The following is a 24,262-nucleotide window of genomic DNA, read 5'->3' as shown; positions in this document are numbered from 1 at the left end:
AGCTCTTCAGCTCAAGGCTAGTGCTCTACCACTTCTGGCTTTTTCTGCTTATGTGGTGCTGAGGAATCAAACCCAGGGCCTTATGCATGCAAGGCAAGCATTCGACCACTGAGCCACCTTCCCAGCCCTGAGAAGTTTTTGAAAGACAAATAAGTGCAGCATAAAGCTGTAGTAAGATATTGTGACAAAAAGATGAGCCACTTAAATACTGAGTTGGGGAAGCAATTTTCAAGTACTTTTCTAGAAGGTACCTTACTTCAAGATTTAATCAAGGAGAAGAGGGGAAGCAGAGAAGAGGGCTACCATACAAAGAGCAGGGGAGAAAATGAGCAGAGAGACCTGCATTTAGTCATTCACTCAACAACTACTCACTCAACACTTGGTGAACTAGAAACTGTTAGAAGGCCAGAGGACATGCCAGTGGGGAACAAACACGCCATATGAAAACTCACTGAAATGGGAGATGATTTGTAATGAATCTGAAACAGAAGCTGGGCCACACTGAGAGGAGGGTAGTGTGGTACATGAGGTGCCAGAGTGGCAGGAACTATGCCATGTCCAGTGTGTACTTCCTTGGGAAGGAGTTTGATTTTATTCTAAGATGGCATGCTTTTATTCCTTAGTAAGACTGATCTTGCTATTCCATGAAGCAGGTCTTTGAGAGCCTTTGGGGTGAAGAATGGAAGCAGAGAAATTTATAGGGAGTTACTCTCGTTCAGATAAATATTTTAATGCCCCGAGGGCGGGGGGAGAGAAAGAGAGAGAGAATATAAAGTTTTGCTATATGGTGAATGACAATTAGGGGGTCTGCTGAAAATGAGAAAAGGTAAGTAACAACTAATTCTGCTTTAAAGAGGCCTTAATATTTGTTATCTAAATCAAACTCAATATCACTTGACCCAGTACTTTGGTTAAGGTGGGTATAGAAATGGAAATAGGAAAGAATCTGGGGACAGCACAACCTTTATCAGATTTCAACTTAATGACACCATCTAAAATGGTACCTCTGGGAATCAATCAATAGATAATCCAGACAATCATAAAAGGTGGTACTGTTGACTATGCAAACTAGAGAAGTATTTCTCCCTTTGTCTCTACAATACTGTTCTTTTGTCATTTCCTCATAGCATTTATCATTATCTGAAAGAGTCTTACTAGTTACCATGGTGGTTTATACCATAGTCTCATCTAGTCCCACGGTGGCCTTTTCTGTCTTGTACATTGCTGGATTTTCAGGTCAAGAACAGACTCTTGTTTCAGAGTGAATGCTTAAGAGGAGTGAGTGAATGATCATAACCATGAATACAAAACCACACTTGAGATCCTTTCCTAGTTACAACCTGTCCATCCGATGGCTAATCGGAGAGCCACCTTGAGAATATTCTATGCCACAGCTTTTATTTTGGTGGTGAAAGACAGATGCGGGTGAGGGGGGCAGGCCGGTACAGGGAGTCCCTGTTTGAACTTTGTTTCTCACAGAACAGGAAGTAGATGCAGATCCCCAGAGTCCCAGAGCTTGTCAGCATTCCAGCACCACCTCTGGTTAAGCTTTTGGGTGGAGAAATCAGTTTGGGATTACTGCCATGAATGTATTTTTTTTTTTAAACCCCTGGGAAGTAGAAAAAGCAAAGGACAGCTGCTTCGAGATTTCAGATGGGTTAAGCAGCAGAATTATCTTTCCTGATCTGTAGAAGGAAAAGCTGTAGTCTTTGAAACTATATTCTCAGGGAAGACTTGCAAAGATTCATTTGTGGCGGTGACCAAAGTTGATGTACTCACCTTCAGTCAGGTCCTGGATTCTCCATCACACTGCTTATGATTTTGCACAGTTAAGTCCTTTGTTAGAAATTAGGCCTGGCTAAGTCTGCAGCCATTAGTTACATAAAGATGGATTTCTATCACTAAGGGTAGGCATGCTTGTTCCTGCTCAGCTTCCCTTCTCCAGGGACCAGGTAGCTCAAGAAGATGTTGGTCAACTAAAATTCCTAAGTACATGAGTAAATGGTTGTTTGTAGTACAATTGAGGGGATGGTTTTCTGACAAATAGAACATTAAAGAAGCAATTTAATCATGAACACCCTCTCAACACACACATACACACACACACTTTATACACAAACATACACCATATTGTGAACACAACTGCCCTTATAAATTCTCATCCCTCCTGTGACAGTTCCTGGGTTCCTAGGTTTCTGCAAAGCAAGTGGTACAGAAGAGGCCAAAGAAGATCTGAAGATGGTAGCGGCTCCATTGGGAATCCCACTGTGAACTTCCCTTGCCAGAGATGAGTTTTGGTTTTTGGTTTTTGTTTTTCTGGTCCTGGGACTTAGAACTCAGGGCCTGGACACTGTCTCTGAGCCTTTCTGTACTCAAGACTAGCACTCTACCATTTGAGCCACAGTACCACTTCCAGCTTTTTTGAGTTGTTTATTGGAAATTAGAATTACACGGGGACTTCTCTACCCCGGTTGGCTTCGAACAATGATGCTCAGATCTCAGCCTCCTGAGTAGTTAGGATTACAGGTGTGAGTCACCTGTAAAACCAGAGGTTTTAAATCCAAATGAAGCTGGCTTTTCATGAGATAAGAAGAGGGAACCTGTGAGATCTTGCATTCCCACTACAATATAAATATATATATATATATATATATATATATGCTTATATATGTGTGTGTGTGTGTGTGTGTGTGTGTGTGTGTGTGTGTGTATGCTGATCTCCTGTTTTAAGGATGCTTATGAATGCTTATCTCCTGTTTTAAGGTCATGGTATGATGGAATAAGAGGGGTAACTAAACTGTGAAATATTCCAATAGGACAGATTCTGACATCAATAAAGGATCTTGTGTCTTGGAGTAAAGATGTGATTTAAAAGCAGGAAGCCCTTCTCAATACTCAACAGCTTAGATGAGGGTGGAAAAAGACACCTATAAAATTGATTCACAGGAAATTAAAGCAATGACACAACACAGTGATCTAAATTCCACCAACATCCCATGAGCTTGCACGTGCTGCCCTGAAATGACACTAAAAGAGATCCCGCAGACTGCCACTAGCCCATAACCAGAATCCCCATAGAGATAAAGGCAGAGCACTACAATGAGGTTGAGTGACACTTTCACCCCAGTTCCGTGTAGGAGATGGCAGTGGCTGAGAAAAGCAGAAGGATGGAAGAGTAAGAAAGAACCCACTGATCACAACAGAAGGAGTTTATGGGAAAAGGGAAAGAAGGAAGCCAGAGGTTAAGTAGAAAGTAAGCAAGCATGGGGGACTAAGATATAACCATTTAGAAGGCACTCACTGGAGGCTACTCAAACACTTCAAGTTGAACTTAGACCCGCACCTTGCTGAGGATCTTCCATCAGAGCAAGTTAACCTGTAGCTATGTTGCCATCTGCTGGTCAGAATGATACAACAAACATTAAGTTTTTTTCTTAATTTCATTTGATTTTTGCCACTTTTTCATTATTTTGTTTGCCATCTAGATTTTTTTAAATTAGCTCTGTTGTTTTTGTACATCTGATTTATTTCTGTTCCCTCTTTCTCCATTTCTTGCTAGATGCTCTTTCTCTTTTCTTGCTAACACTAGATCTGATGTGCCATATCCCTTTTCAATATTCAATTTAAATTTATACCTTCTCCTTCCTCTCCAGTCACTCTTTCCATCAACACATTTCCTCTGTTTACAAATTGAATAGCTCTCTTCTCTTGCCCCTCCTTCTACCTCTAATCCTCCATCCTTTCTTCTTTCCTTGAATTATTGTACACTTTTGTCATTCTTATTCAATATAGTACAGGCATTCCTAACCATAGAAGTGAGGCAGAAGAAACAAAGAGAAAGGAAGGAAAAAGGTCAAATTATCTCTAGTCATTTATAATATGATTTTGTACTTAAAAGGCCTTAAAGATTCCACCAAAAAACTCCTATATCTGATAAACACTTTTGACACGTAGCAGATTATAAAATAAATATTTTTTTAAAAACCAGTAGAATTTCCAAATATGAACAGACAGAAGGAAATAAGGAACTTAATCACATTGAAAATACTACCCACCCCCAATACCAAGATATAACTTTAACCAAAGAAGTAAAAGAAATTGACAATTGAAGCTATAAAACTTTGACAAAAGAAATCAAGGAAGACATTAGAAGAGGGAAAGTCCTTCCATGTTTAGTGATTGGCAGAATTAATAGTGGGAAAGTGGCCATACTACCAAGACAATCTAGTGATTTAATGCAATACCCTTTTAAAAGTCCTAATGTCATTCTTCAAGGAAATAAAAAAATGAATCGAAAAATTCCTATGGAAACATTAAAGAAAATGTGAATACCAAAAGTAATGTTGAGCAAAATTCACAATGCTGGGGGTATCACAATACCAGACTTCAAATTACACATATTTATATTTAATTGTATGTGCATATTGATTCAGATGTATGCATATATAACAATGTAATATATTGTTTAGGGGAACAAAGAGGAACAGGGAGAGGGAAAGAGAATGATAGAAAGTGAATAATATATGTTTATTGTGTCTGTGTTTGCATAAGGAATCTAAATGAAAGCTCTTGATCAATGGGATATAGAGAAGGTTGGGATTATTCTAATTAAAGGATTATTCTGAAGGAAAGATTGTTCTGATTAAAATATAATAGATGCACATGAGAGATACCAGAGTAAAACCCCTTGATATAGTACACATATACAAAAATGAAATACAAGAAAGTAAAACAAACTCTGTTGTATGTGCTGGGGTGGGGGAGGTGTTTCAAATGGAGATGGGTAAATGCATGTGAATATGATTGGTATGAATATATGAAAATAGAACATTGAAATCTATGGATGGGAAAAAATGAGAAGGTAACAGAGGTAATATTGAGGGGCACTGTATGTTTCTGAGGGTGTTGCAGTGAAATCATCCATATGGAGCTATTTATGCTAAAAATAATAGAATAAAAAGAGAATAAGAAAGAAAGGATAATGGAGTTGTGGAAAAAAGGAACTGGAATACAGGCATATTATATCACACATAGCTATTTAGGAGGTGGAGTCTGGAGATAGCAGCTAAGGTAAAGTTGGTGAGACCCTATCTTGAAAATCAAATAAAAGCAAATGAGCTTAAGGCAGACAGAGAACAGTGATAGAATGTTTGCCTAGTGCAAGGCTGTAGCAGTAGCAGGTGTGTGTGTGTGTATGTGTGTGTGTGTGTGTGTGTGTGTATGTGTGTGTGTGTGTGTGTGTATGTGTGTGTGTTGGTGTGTGTGTTGGTGTGTGTGTGTGCAGAGACAGGATTTAGGATTTCTTAAATGAAATTTGACAATTTAGGGTTTCCACTTTTCTCCTATTTAATAATAAGATGAAGATAATTAAGTGATGTGAGGTTTAAGTGATGCAGAAAATAGTCAACGCATCATCTTTAAGTAACACAAGTATAAAAGACAGTAAAGCTCTCTCCTGAAATAGCAATGAGAAACTCTGTTGACCTAGAGCATGTGTTCTTTGCAGTGGGACTTAGAACAAGCCATAAAGGTACAGCTAGAAAATGGCTGAGTGAAAGAAGAAAAGTCTCTACTAATTCAGAAATGAATTATTCCTGGATTCTGCTTCCTTGTTCTTTGTTACAGAAACTGAGGTTTATGTAGGTAATTGGGGATCAGGAAACAGCCACCCTGGAGATAATTCTAGGCAAGCCTGTGACCACCCAGCTTAGCTTGTACATCTGGAAGTAAAGCTTCTCTTAGTTTAATCAAAGGTTTCCTATGCACCGTGTGGTTCTGTTCTTTATCCCTGATTTTTCCTCCCAGGCTGATGAAGAACGTGTCAGTCATATTTCTCCCTCTAAGCCTGCTGCTCCGATGAGAGGCTACAGCACTTCAAAGCAGTGGCAGTACGCTGCCCTCTGCTGGCTCTCTCCTGTCACCAACACAGTGCTAGCTTTGCAAGGGTCATGGAAGCCACAAAGTCTAGAAGGCATGGGCAAAGGCTATCCTTTCTTTTATGTTAAAAAAAAAAAAAAAGATAAAAAGAAGGCAAGCTGAAATGGGTTCATAGGGCGATTCCTCTACTAGTGGCTGGTGTTTAGCTGTCAGAATTGTCATCATCTAGGCTACCATATCTCTAGGCAGGTTTGTTTTGCTTGGGCCGAGCACAGCTATGCTTTTCAAAAACTATTTTTAGGCCATTGCTTCACAATGCTGATCAAAGAAATTAAAGTCACATCTCTACAGACTCATTTGGAGGAAACACCAGACATCTGTGGTGGTGGGAGCTGAGGTGAAGGCTGGAGACATAAAGGGTTGAAGAGAAGGCAGATATCTCACAGCAACTTACATCATTCTTTAACTGGCTCCCTGGGCATTTTTGAAAGCTCTCTCTTTAGAAGGCTCTGTCCCAGATTCCTGGGATACACAAATGAATAATATAATAATATCTTGGGAAGCAGCTAAACAAGCGGGGAATTACAGAGAAGTCGAAAGCTAGAGTTTAATCTAACGTTGTCAGTATCTTCTGTACCCATGGTTTCAGTGGATGCAATCAAGCACAGATAGAAAATACGTGAAAAAATAATGGATCGGTACATACAGACCCTGTGCCCACTCTAGTTAAATATCTTTCCTTAAAGAATATAGCAGAGCAATATTTACCTTGAGTTGCTATTTATAGGAATATAGAAATGATTTAATATATGCAGGAGGTGATGTGTGGGGTGTATGCAAATGCTGAGTGATTTCATGTAAGGAGCTTGAGCATCTGCAGCTATGGATATGTAAGCATGTACTGGAACCAGACTCCTGCAAATACTGGGGGATAATTGCATGGTAAAAATGACATGGGGATGTGCCAAGGAGGATCATGTTTCTAAATACATCTGGAGAACCAGATGATCTGAGCTGAAGTTTGGAGATTATGGCTTAATAGCCACAGCACTGGGAAGGGCACTCCAGTTGCAGGGAGCATCATGGCACAAAATACAAAACAGGGCATCACTTGCTAACCTGGCCCCAGTGGGCTGGTAAAAAAGTACATATAAATCTAAAGTTTTAGACAACAAACCATCAATTCTATGCTCAGAGGTCAGTGGAGGCAAGGGGAGAAGCAGACAGATCCAAGCAGAGAAGCGGAATATAAAGTCTCAGAGGGCAGAGTAGAAGGAGGGGTCTCAGACCCAGAAGAAAGAATGCATGAACATTGCTTCAGTCTGCATATTGGATATGGGCTATTGCTTCCAGGCAGGTGTATGTCCCAGTCATAGTCAGAAATTTGCAAATGGCAATCTCTTGGTACCTGTATGAAATGTATATACAATGGCCAGAGGTAAGGGGGAAATGTTAAGAGAATTGTGGTTCAGCTGCTGGATGAACTGATAAGTACCCTCTGGAAAAATAATCATTTTAAAAAGCTTTAGGACATGGGAAAATCTTGTGATAATTCAAGATCCAAATATGTGGGAGAAAATGAAATCCAGATGGAAAAATACTAACAATAATGCTATTCTTTTCTACTTTGTATATATGTTATTGAACATCTTTATATTACTTTTATAATTACTTTTTTAATCTAAAGAAGCATAAAGATAAAATGTATACCCTGATAAGGCAGAGACAAAAATTATCCTAATTACCCTACCTAAATAATGACCCTCTTTATGTGGCCACTGTAGATTAACTTTCCTTCTGAATTGTATTTCAGTTTGTGTGGTATATTCAACTTGCTTGTTAAGCCTGTCTACAGCCTCCTCCTTACCCATACACCCGGCTCCCCCCTTGCTCCCTAGATGTGTGGGCAGTATTGTGATGTCTGCCTGTTAATTTTGCTGTGACTGGGGCTGGTGTCTGGTTGGTGATTCATGTTTGTTCCAAAGTTGTACATCTGTGTTGGTTGCTTTGAAACTGTGCCCCCAGGGAATATGAAAGGCCATTTGTCTGAGACTGCTTCTTTGCATCAGAGAATTCTCCCCTGTCTTCTTCTAAATTCCATCAAGCTCTCTTGTGAGTATAGCACTGAAGAAAGAAAAAAAATCAAAGACAAATATATAAAGAGAGTCTGGGTGTCAGCTATGCTGACACTAGTGAATATCTTGGATATTAAAACTAGGAACAGAATGCCCTCTGAACCTCAATTTTAGACTAGAGTTTTGTGGACTTACCCTCTGCCCACTAGGAATGCTTCTAGAAGAAAAGAGGGCAAAGTGAGCTCTGATGGTACACCCAAGGGAAAAAGTTCTGAGAGCTGGGTGGGCATATCCACTTGGCACCTCTTCTAAGATGTTAGTACAGATACACACAGCAGTGATATTCATAACATTTAATGACTAGTACCACATGAACCAAGTAAATGGACTCAGGCCATCATGCTGGAGCTCAAGATCCCCTGTTGTTCCAAACACCAAACCTTTAGTTACTGGCTCACCATGAAGTTCATCCCATCCTGGAGGGCCTGGGGCAGCGGCTGGATGCCAATGACTTAAAAAATATTTTGTTGCTTTAATATCCAAAAGTCTGTACAGAATCAAACCAGATACAAGAATACCCAAGAACTTTCAAAGCTTGTGATCACTGTTAGAGTTTGAGTAATCCCACTTGCACCTTTTAAGAACTTGCACTCCGTGTCCTTAAAAAGGGTTCAGAGACAGCATCTGGACCTACCGGCTCTACAAGATTCAGGTGGCATGAAAGAAATCTTCTCCACAAACGTTCTCTTCATTTTGCTCTACAACTAATACAAATCTCACCCAAGGGAAGGTTGTAGTTTGTTTCATTATGTTTTTATCTGCTGTAATGTATGTGGCTTACAACATAACTCTACCTCCAGCAAGCTTATGAGACATCGCTTTGGCTGTCTGTCTGCAACCTTTTAAGAGCCTATCCCATGTCATTGGCTTGCTGAGGAAATTCATAGGTGGCAAATTGAAAACCCAAATACCTATTGGGTTGCTGTAGCTTTTTCTTGTCCTTTAACCCAGTGAGTCTCTGGATCTAGACAGTGAAAGGAACTCACAGTTCATTGTCCAATGGATCCTACTGGAACTGTGTGATTACCAAAGTCTCAGGTTATGAAGAATTGTGTTGGAAGACTCAGGTCTTCCAAGACTCCGTCTACAGTTGTTCCCCTTCCCTGCATCCTCATTTTGTGCAGTTTTGGTTACCTGTGGTCAACTGTGGTTCAACAATGCTGTGGAAAATTCCAGAAATAAGGAATTCATAAGTTTTAAATAACTTATCATAGTATATTTTATAATTGTTATGAGTTGCTTATCTCTTACCATGTCGAACTTACAAATTAAACTTATCACCAGAATATATGTACAGGAATAAAGTACAATATATGGAGATCTGGAATCGTCTACCTGTTTTTGTAGATGGGAGTTTTCAGTACATCTCCTGCATCATATAAAGGGGTAGTAAAACTATTCTTATGGCCTGTTACTTTAATAATCAGGGTCTATTCATCTCCTAAACCTTGTTTACCAAAATTGAAGAGTGGGATAGAAGTAGGATAGAATTATATATTTTACAGAATTGTTAGGGTCAGATGAAATAATATGTCAGAAAATACCTTGTCAACATGTGTGTGTGGTGTGTATACATATATATAGGTATATATATGTATATATGTGTATACATGTATACATATATATCTATACATATATGTATATATACGTATATATATCTACATATATATACCTATATATGTGTATCTGTTTTCCCTTTATATATATATATATATATATATATATATATGCTCTGTTTTCTCTCTTTTCTTTCTCTCTCTTTCTCTTTCTATATAATCAAAATATATCTGAAGAGAACATCATTGTTAGAATTAGTGGAAGAAAAGAACCAAGAACTTAAGTTATGGCAGATGTGTGAGTATAAGAGAAGCCAACTATTATGGTCTAACTTGGGGGAAAAGGGTATCCTTGCCTAATACCCCTTTCACGTTGTAAAGCTTCAGCTAGAAAGTGGTGGGTGTTCTAGAGAAAGGTTGTTACTATCATTTGAGGGTAAGTGAAGTTGTATGTATAGGAAAACGTATATGGACAAATGTGAGAAGAACACAATACTTAGTATGGGAGAGAGAAAATGTACCAAAATCTCCAGTGCTTTTGTTTGTGTGTTCATTGATCCCAGCTGGTTCAAATAATGCTGGGCTTGATAGCACTTCCCAGAGCTGTGAGGACTGATCAGAAATCTCACTGATCTCACTGTGGAGCTAGTGAAGTTATCGTTCTCTACAGCCAAGCTCTATAGAAATTTGGTGTTACTAGATTAAATCATTTCTGTGGTTAAACTTTAATATGAATATTAAGTCTTAGGTCAGACTTCTCATCTACTCAGACAGCATATATATATATATATATATATATATATATATATATACACATATATATACCTATATATGTGTATCTGCTTTCCCTTTATATATATATATATATATATATATATATATATGCTCTGTTTTCTCTCTTTTCTTTCTCTCTCTTTCTCTTTCTATATAATCAAAATATATCTGAAGAGAACATCATTGTTAGAATTAGTGGAAGAAAAGAACCAAGAACTTAAGTTATGGCAGATGTGTGAGTATAAGAGAAGCCAACTATTATGGTCTAACTTGGGGGAAAAGGGTATCCTTGCCTAATATCCTTGCCTAATATATATATATATATATATTCAGAATAACCATTTGTTCCCAAAACACTTAGAAATGTGAGTATTGTATCTTTAATGAAACCATATTTATTTGTGGCAAAAAAAATCCTTGCAGTTAGGAATACTCATTCCCATGATATTTCAGTTTTTGACTGTAATATGCGAGATGCCCTCTCTGGAGATACTATCACCAAACTATTTTGCTCTTGGCTCCAATTCTGAACTTGTCAAATACGCTCTTGCTAATCTTGGTGTTTGTTCCTGGCACTAAATTCTGGCTTTGCTAATGGTAGGCTCAAATAAATGTCTGAACAGTCTCTGTAAGACATAGTTTCCCATTACAAAATGGAAATTATAATGACTATAACGCAGAGCCATTTTGAGAATGAAAACTTTCTGTAAAGTGTAAAGCTTTATTATATATTCCTGGTACAAAGTTTGCCATATATAGGTCCTTGATGCGTATTAGATGTCTTCCACCTGTGATTCTCATGTGACCAGAGTTCTCTGCTTTCTCTTCAAGCTTTGATGTGGAAAATGGCCCTTCACCAGGTCGGAGCCCACTGGATCCCCAGGCCAGTTCGTCTTCTGGACTGGTGCTTCATGCCACCTTCCCCGGCCACAGCCAGCGCAGAGAGTCTTTTCTCTACAGATCAGACAGCGACTATGACTTGTCACCAAAGGCAATGTCGAGAAACTCATCACTTCCAAGCGAGCAGTGAGTACAACTCTTCTTGTCTAACTGCTAAATCTCATACTTTCTTCACATTTAACCCTGTCACAGCAAGATCAATGGCTCTCCTTTAAGGGAATAGGAAAGAGAAAAGTAAACAGAAACAGAGTTAACAAAAATGGCCATCTTACGAACATTACTGTTCTATAGCATGTGGCTTTGTAGCTTGGATTTTATCCAAGAGGGCTAACTGAGCACAATGCTCAGTTCACATCTGTTATTGATATTATAAAAAAATTCATTGGGCTTCATTTCTTAAACTGCTGAATCATTTATAGGATGGAAACCTGAACATATTTTGCAGGTCACATTTGAAATTTTGGCTGCACATGCATTTTGTATGATGCTACACCAGAGAATGGTAGTTGGTTATCAGCATTTGTCCCCACTTGGATATTTAACTGAGGTGTTATTCAGTATGAACCTGTGTATCTTCTTGAGGACATTCACACAACAGTCCCTTGTTTTCCTGGATTCTTGATGAGACACAACAACATATACTCCTTTGCCCTGGGTAGCACAGATAATGTTTTTGTTTTGCTGCTATTAAATGTAGGTTGCTAACAATTACTGGATTGCCTATTTATTAAATTCTGAAACTAAATAAAATTGGATGCTGAAATCTATGCTTTAAAAGGTTTCCAGGCACACATACAAGTGTTTTTAACATCATATGTTGTAAAAAATATCAGTAACTACTTAACGTCTACAGCCTGGAAAATTCCACAGGATTCTCTTCCTCTGTTAGAAAGAAAGCCACAAAGGTCTGCCTTCTTGTGAAGGGGCAGAGGGCATTTTAAAGCTAGCAGCAAGAAAATATTGCCCAGGATATTTCTGCCAGAAAAATTTAATGGAACTACCCCAGATGTATTTTAATCATTGTGAGGACCAAAGTTCATTTTTTGTAAACTCATTTGAAAGAACTGAAACTCTCTGATATACCATGCAATATGCTAGGTTCTATGGATGACATACAAAACCATAGAAAAATAACAGATGAGTCTAAAACAGATTTCATACCCCCAAAGTTTCTAGTCTATGGGAGAGTACAGCTAAACATACACACACATACACACAGAACCACAGAGTGGATGTGAATCATGAGACCATATTCCCTTACATCAGTTATCTCTGTTAATTGTCATAGAAATCCTGTCCAGTAGGGTTCACTATTTACCCCACTCTTTAGATGACTCTGAGACATTGAGAGACTGGCTTCTATCTCATAACTAAAGATCATGCTATATCCCATGTTGTAGCTAAGGATGATTGTGTTAGTCAGTTTTCTGTTGTTATAGCAAAATATATAGGACTATGTACTTGATAATTAAAGAGGTTTATTTGGTGATTTCAGTGGTTGGAGGGTCAAAGATCATGGCTCTTCTCTCTGCCTACATTTATACATAGCAAAAAAATAGAAAAGGAATTAGCCATGCGCAGAAGGGCAAAGTGAACTAGATGATATTGCCTTATAACAACTCACTAAAATGATAACTAACTCCCGTTAAAAGATCTAAATTAATCTTTTCTGAGCAAAATGCTTCCAATGACCTAACTACCTGGCACTAGGCTCCACCCCTTAAAATTCCCATCATCTCCCAACATCACCACATTAAGGACCAAATTTATAACACATGGATCTTTCCTTGGAGGACACAATAAATCCAGATCCAAACCATAGTGACGAGCATATTCAAAACATTTGCATTTCTCTTTGTTTATATTCTTCTAACTGTGAATAGCATTGGTATGACCAGGCTGGAAACAAACCAATGCAGAGTAAGGGCTACCTAAGGCTAGAGGAGAAGTAAGCATATTGAGTTGGCTTGACTATCATTCTAATTCTTTCCTCTACCAAGATAAAAACATAAAAGCTTTCTAGAGTTCACCATGAAGGAATGTAGGAAATTTGGTGAGCTCAAAATAATTGAGCTTCATTCACATGGTAATTTGCAGACAAAAGACTAGCTTTAGAAGTGAGTCATTCTCCAAATTAATTCTCATTTCAGCTACTAATTCTCCAAGCTCATTCTAAACAGCTTGATGAATCTCCAGATTCTTCAGATCCTTTGAAGGAGACTTTGAGCAGATTCCAGAGCAAACTTTGTTGTTTCTTGACTTGGAATCAAAGGTTTGTAGAGATTTTAAACATAAAGAGAATTTAGAGATTACAATGTATACCTGATGAGAGATGTAGTTTTGCGTGTTATATGCTGAACCTCTGATACTACTAACTTCTCTCTTTGCAATTTACTGACCAGAAAATATTTCTCTCTTCTAACATTAAGACCTATTGAATGTCACCAACTTATACTTAGGAAAGTAAGAATGAATATATAACTTACCTAGTATTGTGAAGAGAAAGAATTTTTAAATAAGAAGGAAAATCCTACTCCTATAAAAATAAAAGAGAGTCTTGCCCAAGAATACAAAATGGGCAATGTAATATTACACTATGTTGATAACAGAATATATTAAAATATTTGTGAATAAAAATAGCACAAGCTTGCGCTTTGAAAACATTTTACATTACAATATAAACTTTCATGCTTGCCAGCTTAGAAATGTATATTTACCAATATGAAAGAAAACAGAATCATCTGGTATTTCATTTCATCAGGACTATGTCAGAAAATCCAGTTCCACACATACATCTGGATCTAAGCTGAAGTAATATTTATGAAGCTCTTTCACCCTAAAAAGCTCAGGATAAACCAAAACAGAGAACAAAAACGTCCTAAGCACCCCACTTCTTCATCTGCCTTCTTCCAATAGATCTAGGGAGATGACGCGTCAGTCTTGAAACCTCTAGTTACATGAATTTCCCTGCTAAGAAATCCCTCAGACAAGCCGCCACCAGTGACTTATGCCTGTAATCCTAACTACTCAGGAGGCTGAGATCTGAGGATCAAGGTTCAAAGTCAGCCTGGCAGAAAAGTCCATGAGACTCTTATCTCCAATAAACCACTAGAAAACTGTAAGTGGAGCTGTGGCTCAAGTGGTAGAGTGCTAGCCTTGAGCTGAAGAGCACAGGGACAGTGCCCAAGGCCAGAGTTCAAGCCCCATGACCAACAAAAATAAGAGAAAAAAGAAAGAAAGAAATCCCTCAGACTCAACACACAACTGTAATGCATTTATATAATAAGTGGGAGCCTTCATATAATTCTGCTATACTAAATCCTAATAATAGAAAGAAACATTGGTTTTTAAGCATTTCTTGTCCAAATTCTCTCAGAAAAATGGGAGAAAATTATAGGTGGGGAGACTAGGCAAAGGGTATTAATTGGGGGGAAAAAGATTGAAAGATTGAAAATGGCGTTAACTTTAACAACAAAGGAGAGGTAGAAGTAAAGACTTCTAGTAAAGAAAAACAAAGTCTTCACAGAGTCCCCAAAGAAACATCAGACGCTTTCCTGGAGGTGGCAATAATCTGTTTGTGCTATTCTGTTTTTGGATTATAGTCAACTCTATTGTAACCCCATCTCAGGTTGAGGTACACATTTTACAGCAGAGTATTAAAGTATTGGAAATTGACAAGGGTAATTTTATTGCTCAAAGTGTTGCAAGAACTGCTCTGTATAAGAATCAGCTTTGATTATGGACCTACCAAGCCACAGAGCAGTAGCCACCATGTTTTTTCCATATGGTCACATCATTTGCAAAGCCTTCCACAGACAGTTTTTGAATGCTAACATTTACATGGAGACTAAGAGGTTTCCAGAAAGGGTTGTCAGGGGAAATGAGACCTAAGGACCAATATAAAAAAAGTACAAATAAGAGTTCACTCAAATTTAAGACCTGTTTATTAATTGACTACCAAAAAGTACTCTGACTTATATCCATTCCTCTTACTAGTACTATAAAAGTTAAACACATTGGATCTTTTTATGATCTAAATTCTCTGTCAGGAAAACCACACAGTTCTCAAATATGCAATATTTAAAGTACTTTCCATATATCAATTCATCTAATCTTTATATCCTCAGGGTGGTAAGTACTATACTCTCCTTTAAAGAAGAGGGCATTAGGGAAACAGAGTTTGAACTCAAAGAGTACAAGCAGATAAGCTTTTGAGAATATCCAGTATATCAATTCTGCATGGGGCTGAAAAATAAAAATAATGATGTTATTTTCTGCTTGTCTGCCTTTCCAGCTCCTAAAAGGATCATATTCGTTTTATCTTTTAATAAGGATTCATCTAAGTAGGTACTTGACTGTGCCTTCAAAGGAGCTAAAGATTTGGCAAGTCAGTAAGTGGTTTTAATAGGGGCAGAAAGGTACATAAGAGGGAAGGCCAGTGTGATAACTAACTCTCTAGTTCTGGCTGGCACTGTGGGAGGCCCTGCTCAGTATGGCTGAAACAGCCAACATGAGGGTTAGGGAAGTGGTGAAAGAGAAGAAACAAGAACCTTGTCATTAAAGGCCCAGGAATTGTTCTTTATGCTGAACACAAACTGTGGGGAGCTAGTACAGGCCTTAATTTTAGGAAGGAAGATACATGATCAGATGTTTGTTTGTGACAGATGGCTCTAATTGCAGTGTGAAGTAAGATTTGGAGAATGGAAAAGCTTAAAGAACCAGATGGGAGGCTGCTTTGGTAATACATATAATAGACGATGGCAAGCCACATCTGAGTAGGTTTAGTGGGAGATTCATAAATATTTGCCAAATCAACAGGGGTTGGTGGTTAATGTGAAGTAAGGAAGAGGGAAGTTTCAAGCTTGGCCAATAAGATAGGCAATTGCATCATTTCCCTGAGATCAGGAACTTGCTTTCATCACATGAAATAATGTCTGTGGAAGCACTATGTAAACTAGTGTGCAATGGAAGGTGAATTTATTAGACTACAATAGAGGAAGGCATTGACAACTTAAGTACACTCTGAACAGCTGGGAAGAAAGGCATTCAGCTCTTTCATTTTAATAACAAAGATAACTCCTTCTAATATGAATAGCTTTTTTTGTTGATCCTGAGGTTTGAACTCAGGGCCTGGACCCTGTCCCTGAGCCTCTTTCTGCCCAAGGCTAGCACTCTACCACTTGAGCCACAATGCCACTTCAGGCTTTTTCTGAGTGATTTATTGGAAATAAGAGTCTCATGGACTTCTCTGTCCCAGCTGGCTTTGAACCACAATCCTCAGATCTCAGTCTTCTGAGTAAATAGGATTACAGGCATGAGCCACTGGCACCTGCTAAGAATAACTTTCACTAAATAAATGTTTTATGAAACAAAAACTTATTTAAAATTGTACAATAGCTCATTATAGGAACCCCATTTTACAGATGCAGAAATCAAGATATGGAAAGATTGCCTAATAACTTGCCTAATAACTCACAACTAATAATACTGCAGTTGACAACAAATTGATACTGTCCAATATCTGTCCACTAGTGTCCATCACTATATAAGACAGACTAAAATCAATTACAAGGGAGCCCATGTACAATTCTGCGTTTAAAGAGGAAACAGTGAAGTGAAATTTATTAATAGAGTTCAGACTCTAATCGTTAGAAGCAGAATGTTTTGCTTTCTAGATAACTATATCATTTTCTAATTCACACCTACACCTCAATTCCAAGAGTCCAAGACTCAGTTCTATGACTAGTATTCTCAGTTCTACTCTATATTCATCCTGTAATGCACTGCTTTGGTCACTAGAGGGTACTCGTGCAATAGTTGTGCGTATCTAGCCTGGTTCCTGAATTGTTTTTAGTCGTTTAGGAAATTATGATAAATTCATCCGTTATTTATTTTATTGGTTCTGGTCCTGGGTCTTGAACACAGGTCCTGGGCACTGTCCCTGAGCTTCTTTTTTTCAAGGCTAGCACTCTACCACTTTTGCCACAGCTCCATGTCTAGCTGATTTTTGGGTTTTTTTTGTTTGTTTGTTTTGTTTTTTAAAAGCAGAGATAAGAGTCTCATATACTTTTCTGCCTGGGCTAGCTTTGAACCATGATCCTCATATCTCAGCATCCTGAATAGACTATTTAAAATTTAATAGGAAGTATATAGGAAAAAAGTCATGAGGACAAATAAGAAAGCAAGAAGATGTTGGAGAAGTTTTAAGGTGCTGTTGAGTTCTTGGGGTACATGCTGAAAGTAAGATAACCATTGGTATCTAGATGGAGACATCAAGCATGAAGCATGAAATAAGGGCATTCAAGCTATAGATTTAGGAGATGGTTAAGGCAATGATAGCAGATAGATTCCTAAGGTGGTGGTATGAATAGATATTGACTCCAAGCTTAGGATTCTTGGGAGAGAAGAAGAAATTATATTAATAATCTATGGTTTTTTAATTTCTCATTCTATATTTATATCTAAATTTATAGTTCTTTTTTTAAAAAAATGCTTTTCAGTGGTCAGGGACTAGAGGAAGAAACGCTTATCCCTAAGAGAAATGTTCATATTACCTGAACTGTAAAATGGCAACCTCTCTGAACAACCCTTTTGTACAGCAATAAAAGTATATTAAAAATACTTTTCACTCTCACATTTTGTTTTAATTTGAGGGATTCTGTACAATTCTGTACAATTTGATATGACAGCTGTGCAAGATCATAAAATGAGAAGCATGGTATTTATAAGCACAGATTTGGGGAATCAGATAGTTCTTCCACACACTTATGGGGTGCTAGCTAAGCAACTGTTTAGTGGCACTGCATCCTGATGTCACGTCAAACATGGAAATGGGACGAGTACTTGCCTCTTAAGTTTGTTACAAAAGTTAAGTAAGATAATGCACATAAAAAGGCCTGACGCGAATAATCACTCATGGAGATTGTGTAATTACTCTTTGGGTCATTTTGTAATTGTTCTTTGTGTGTTGGTGTGTGGTGTGGTGTGGTGTGGTGTGTGTGTGTGTGTGTGTGTGTGTGTGTGTGTGTGTGTGTGTGTGTGTGTGTGTGTGTGATATAAAGTGAATACACAGAACATTTCTAGTTAACCTTGATGAGACTTCTAGCTAAAGACAAAGGAGGAAAGTAGCATATGAAATAGAATACCATGTTAAAAGTGTATGCTACAGAGGCCCAGGTGGATGTATATGCTGTTCAGCTCTGGATCCTCAGCTCTCATCAGGTCCTGGTACCAGGCAGATTGCTGTCATGTAGCTGCTGAATCAGGTGTTGTCTTTGTTTGGTGCTAGTGAGGACAGAGGAGTTTAGAATAGACAATCAGGGGAGCTTAGCATCACCAGCTCCTGTGCTGCTATCCACATCATAACAGTGAATTGGTCTGAGTTTGTGACTGCAGCCCAGGCCAGCATATCTTTTTATAGCTTTAAAACCTTGCTAAGGAATGTTATGTTGATTTATTAAGAATGAGTGCCAGAGAGATAATATAGTCTTAAAAATTGCAATACATTAAGGATGGCATAATTAAGTTTTGTCCCAAATGAAGGACAATGTTATGATTTTTGTAGGTTTGGTCTGACCCATTAAAACCTTTTCCTTGGGTATTTTTAAGGAAAAAAAAGTATATTAAAAACCAAAAATGTAATGGGATTCCCAGAGAGGAATTTCTGTTTAAATGCCGTTAAAGCTGTGGTTCAAATCAACAAAAGCCAGGAAATTCAAAGTTAACCTTTATCCAGCCTGTTATACCTTTTTTCCGACACTGTGTGTCTGTGAAGAACAGCTCCCTCTTTGAATTTCCTGGCTTTAGTAACCAAAATCCACAAGTTGCTTTGAATTACAGTACTCTGGGCTGCTATTCAATGGAACTATACCCTGAGGATACATGCTTACTTGCAAAGGCTTATATGTGGAATCCCTGTAAATCTAGAATCCATGAACCTCCTGATTGATACATGGGGGGGGAGGGCGGGTGGTGGTGGTGGTGGTGGTGGTGGTGGTGGTGGTGGTGGTGTGTGTGTGTGTGTGTGTGTGTGTGTGTGTGTTCCTTTCTTTCCTTCTTTCTTTGAGATCCCATGGGATCTCAATTTCTGCCCAATTGGAAATTCTGCCATCTATGCACACAGAATTGATAGAACATTTGCTTTACTTCTACTGACAAGGGTAATATTACACTTTTAATGCTTTTTTTTTTCTCTTTTTCACTAGACACGGTGATGACTTGATCGTCACTCCTTTCGCCCAGGTATGTATTCTGCTTGTCCTGGCTTGCTCTCACTCATGAGATATTCTAAATGTGACTTCTAAGCATGAGCATTTGTCTCTACCAATCTTCTGAAATCTTCTCCTAGGTCCTCGCCAGCTTGAGAAGTGTGAGGAACAACTTCACTCTACTCACAAATCTTCAAGGAACATCCAACAAGTAAGTTGACTGTGTACACTCACAAATCCCTTCCAGAAAAGCAGAAAACACTGCGCATCATGTTTAAAAGTAACTATTGCACAGAGAAATAGTCCCCAAGATAAGTTAGGCTACACAAAGAAATTTGAAAATCCAGTGGAGCAATATATTTTAAAATTGGTAAAACATGAAAAATTATCAGGTATGAGTGTTATTAATTTTGTACCCTTAGCACAGTATACCATAGGGTCTCAACAAATGAAATAATGATATTTTTGTTTGACTCTCTATCCAAAATGGCCATAAAGGTTATTTAAATTCTTTTTCAGTAAGCTATCAATTATTCCAGAAATTCAAACTCAAAGGTATGAAACAGTCCATACAGACTGTTTTCAAATGATATAAAAACAGGTTCATGAAGTTTCATTCTTCTCTGCCACCAAATAAATATATGACCTTGATCACTTCAATTTACATCTTTGATCCTGGGTCTTCTCACATGTAAAATGAAGGAATTGAATTTGCTTTTTCCTACAGTAACTTTCTCCTCAAAATCTATGAGCCTAACTGAACTTCTGTGCACTCTACTCTACTGCGTGTTTTAAAAGGTTACCTCAGGCTTAGGAAACTGTAGAATCCATGATTCTGGGATCCAATATTTATTTTGTATATACTATTCATTCATGCATAGGCGTACGTGTACATTATCAAATACTTACTGCGCACCTGTTTTGTACTTAGCACTGATGATTCAACAATGATCAAAACATAAAGGTCCTCTGCATTAAGGCATTTAATATGAAGTTCCTAGAGATGATGTGGTAAATAATCAGACCAGAACTGTAGCCACATGGGACTATGTTCGACAATTGTGGTCTACAGGCTCCCTCTATGTTCCCTTCTCCATCCTTAATAATTAGCAGCCTCTTCTGTCTTCCTGAGACATCTTTCTCTGACCTATCACACCTAGCTGAATTGCTCTCATTTGGCTCCAAGGCACTTTAAATACCTTTTCATGCTGTTTTTTTTCTTTTTTAAAGTGGGTACTTGTGTTTGAACTAAAAGCATCCCACTTGCCAGGCAGGTACTCTACTATTGAGCCATGCCTCTAGCTCTATTTGGCTGTTTGGCGTTAGTTTTTGAGATAGGGTCTTGATTCCTGGTCAAGTGTGTACCTGGACCATGATGCATATATTTTTGGCATCTCACCGTAGCTGAAATGATAGGGAATGTGCCTCCACAGCCAGCCTCTTCCACTTAGATGGAGTAGACTTGTTGACTTTTCTTCCCAGGGTTGAAATTATAAACGAGAATTATAAACTTCCCAATCACATCCTCCCAAGTAACTAAGGTGATAGCTACCATCATCCAGATCCTTATCATTCCCTTTTTGGAATTCTGCCATCCTAGACTGTGTGTCCCTGATGCCTAAACTTGTGTTGGTTTTTCTTTGAATTTTTAAGTAGTAGAATGTCACATAGTTCACACTCTACAAATATTGATTTTTAAAAAATGCTCATGACTGTTATTGTCATGTCCACTCTCTGGATAAGGAAACAAAGCTTCAGAAGGTACATGACTTACACAGGACCACACAGCTTCTAGACAACAACAGCCATACAAGGAGCCTGGTGTCCTGTCTTGCAGTACAGCGTTCTCATTGACTGTACCTGCAGAGTTCCCCTAAATTATGGGAGATGTTCCTGGAAACTTTTAGAAGAGAAAGATACTTAAGAAGAACTTGTGTAATAGAGGACAGCAAGCTGGAGACATTAGCTAAGGAGGAATTCACACATGAGGATGACACTCTGGGACTGAATAATATAGATGGGAACATGGAGGAAAGGATGAAAAAGGACACATTTTTAAGGCTTCTTTAGTACAACTGGACTTAGAAGGGCTACATTACATAGCTACAAGAAGTAGACACTAGTTTTTCTATTTGCTACCGTGGCCTTGGGGCTTTCTCCTCTGTTAGCAGTAGCTGGGCGTCTACTACCCTGGTGATTAATAACCTATGTCAGCTTAAACCACTTTCTCAATAAGCCTGTGGGGTTCCGGACCACATAAACGTTCAGGAACTAAGTACCTTGAGCTTATTGTTCCCATACACAGAACTGACCCAGAGCCCATTTTCAAGTCTGCCTGAGAATCCTTCAAATGATGGCCCTTTGTGCCACACTAATTAAGGAGAATGTGTCTCTAGCAACAAGACATCTACTCTTCTTCCACAAACACACATCCATATGTGTACAGAGTTGAGCCTGATGTCCATTTCAACCTTTTTTTTTTGTATAACCAATACCAAACAACAAAATTTTAAGGCAGCCTAATTCCCTCTTGTGCTTCATCAAACTGAGTTAAGATTGTCTCAACGTAGCCCAAGGAGGGAGACCTGGGTCTCAATCAATTAATGGGTTTCAGCTATAGGTGGAATAGTGTGTGGAAATCTGAGAGTCCATGTAATGCACCCCATTCTATTTGTGTTATGTTCAATATTCTCAAAACAACTAAAGAAAATCCAAGAGAAGTCTCCGAAAGGAAAATTTGCAGCCAGGAGTGGATACAGCATGCGAAGAGCATCTCTTCATCTCCCACACACATATTCACTTACATTAACACAGAAACTGGAAGATTTATGGAATTCAGACGTTGTTTTCTTGGCTATTTAACTTTGGTTCCAGAGTGCCACTCCCTGCCTTGAATGTAACGTTTAAGCAATAATTATGTCCTTGGAGTAGTTTTCATGAGACATCTGGTTAGTGTGGTTTATTATATGAAAAAGAACTCCCACATTGAACTACGCCTCTCACAAGTTGGGGTTCCTTTTATCTTTTGGCTCTCTGTGCTGCATAAAAGTGGTCCATTGTCTGCCTGAGCTTTGGCACCCAAAGGGTGAAAAATCTCAGAGTTCCTGTGGAGGTGATTTCTTTGCACTTTCATGAAATGTCCCATTGAGGTATGTTTGATTGAGCCTGTATTTCTTGGCTGCAAATTAAAACCTACATTTCCTTTGTCCCAGGAGCTAATTTTGAAAAAAATGTGGCTTTCATTTGGGATTGTTAATACAGATAAGCACCCCTAAAGCATTTGCTAACTTACAATAAACCAATAGATTAATGTATTGCTCCACCATAATGTAGAGTAATAATGGTGAGTGGATGAGTGTCCATTAGCCAGTAGTCTGAAATTCAAGAATGGAGTTTGAAGCAGAGTGGTCTCCTTCATCATAATCCCTGTCACTAACATAATAGTATGACATGTGTGGCTACCAGGAAATCACGTACCATCACTGCATTAACATTCTTCCAAAGCATGGTTCAGTCAAAATGAATGTAATCTTTGAGAAATAATTAGTAACCGCTTTTTAAAATATATACCTGAAATGTCTTTCACTGCTGTATATACTTTGGCATGGGGTTTAAATTAGCTGAGAATCATAAAATCTTGAGCATTCAGAGCTGGAAAAAAACCCTAGCCAAATTTCCTTAGAGTAAGAGAGGAAATATATGGAAAACCCCTCACGCAGGACCTAGCACATTGTAAATCAGCAGTAAATGTTAGTTGCCATCGGCTCACCTCAAGTGAGGAAGAAACGGAGTGGTTCTGTGAGTTGCCGAGGGCTACATAGTTGGAAGGTGCCAGAGCCAGGCAGAGGATTCTTATCTTCTTATTCATAGCCCAGTTCTCATTCTGCTCTGGGAAGTATTAACTGCTGTGGCCCTATCCCCTGCCCTTCAACTCCCCCTCCCCCATCTCGAACATCCAGTTTCCTCTTATTATTGTGTCATACATTAAGGACCATTGGAAACTGGGCAAGCAATATAACTTTCCCCAATATCATTTTTCCCTCACAGTCATCACTGTTTTCTAACTTGCAGCCTCATGCTTTACATACCATGCCTTCTAGAGTTATTTATTCAGTTAAAATGTATGGAGTCTCTTCTTTGTACTGGGGATCAAGAATAAAAGATAGCCCAAACAAACATGATTTCTGCCTTTCGAATGCTTGGTCTTAATTAGCAACTCTAAATAAAGGCCATATAGTTACAAATGACATCCAGGAAAATGGAATTTTTGTATTATGTCCAACTTCCAGAAATCACAGAGGGAATGAAGTCCTGCAAATAGTCATGTTATTAAGAAAGGAGAGATTTCCAACATTTAGGATCACATAGTTAAATGGCTCCTTAACAAAAAGCTTTCTTTGGAACTTAGCAATAGATACGCAATAAAGTTATTAAAAGCATTCTGTGAATTCAATGAACATGCTTTGAATGCCTGTGTCATACAAAATATTATGTGGGAGTGCAGGGATGCAACGGAGAAGGAGATTCAGCCTTTGCTTTTACTTCTCCCAGGTGAGTTAGGAGGAGACACATAGAAAGATGTGAATTGCAAAACAATATGTGCAATGCAATGAGGGTGGGCAGAGGAGAAAACAGCACAGGCAAGGAGGGCCAGGCACAGGACAGAAGGCTCACCTTAGCAGGAGATACCTCAGTATAGTCCCAAGATACATAAAAAGAGGTTAAAATGGAGGCTGGTGAAGGAGGAGGAGACAAGTATTACCTAGCAAATCTCTGCAAAGACATAACAATGGTAGGTAGCATGTAGACTTAA

General features: G+C 38.4%; 1 protein-coding gene across 1 annotated transcript in view; it reads left to right on the top strand.

The window, feature by feature from the left end:
- Positions 1-24,262, top strand: part of Pde4b (phosphodiesterase 4B) — a 354,760-nt gene that overhangs the window by 220,403 nt on the left and 110,095 nt on the right. Inside the window, exons 2-4 of the mRNA XM_042676846.1 lie at positions 11,174-11,368; positions 19,447-19,483; positions 19,590-19,660. Of these exons, the coding sequence (XP_042532780.1) occupies positions 11,174-11,368; positions 19,447-19,483; positions 19,590-19,660 (303 nt within the window). The remainder of the gene's footprint in view (positions 1-11,173; positions 11,369-19,446; positions 19,484-19,589; positions 19,661-24,262) is intronic.

This window comes from Dipodomys spectabilis, unplaced genomic scaffold (genome assembly GCF_019054845.1).
Source record: "Dipodomys spectabilis isolate Male_0828 unplaced genomic scaffold, ASM1905484v1 ptg000002l, whole genome shotgun sequence".
Lineage (NCBI taxonomy): Eukaryota > Metazoa > Chordata > Mammalia > Rodentia > Heteromyidae > Dipodomys > Dipodomys spectabilis.
The sequence above is the reverse complement of the archived record's forward strand: the minus strand, read 5'-3'. Positions and strand labels throughout refer to the sequence as shown.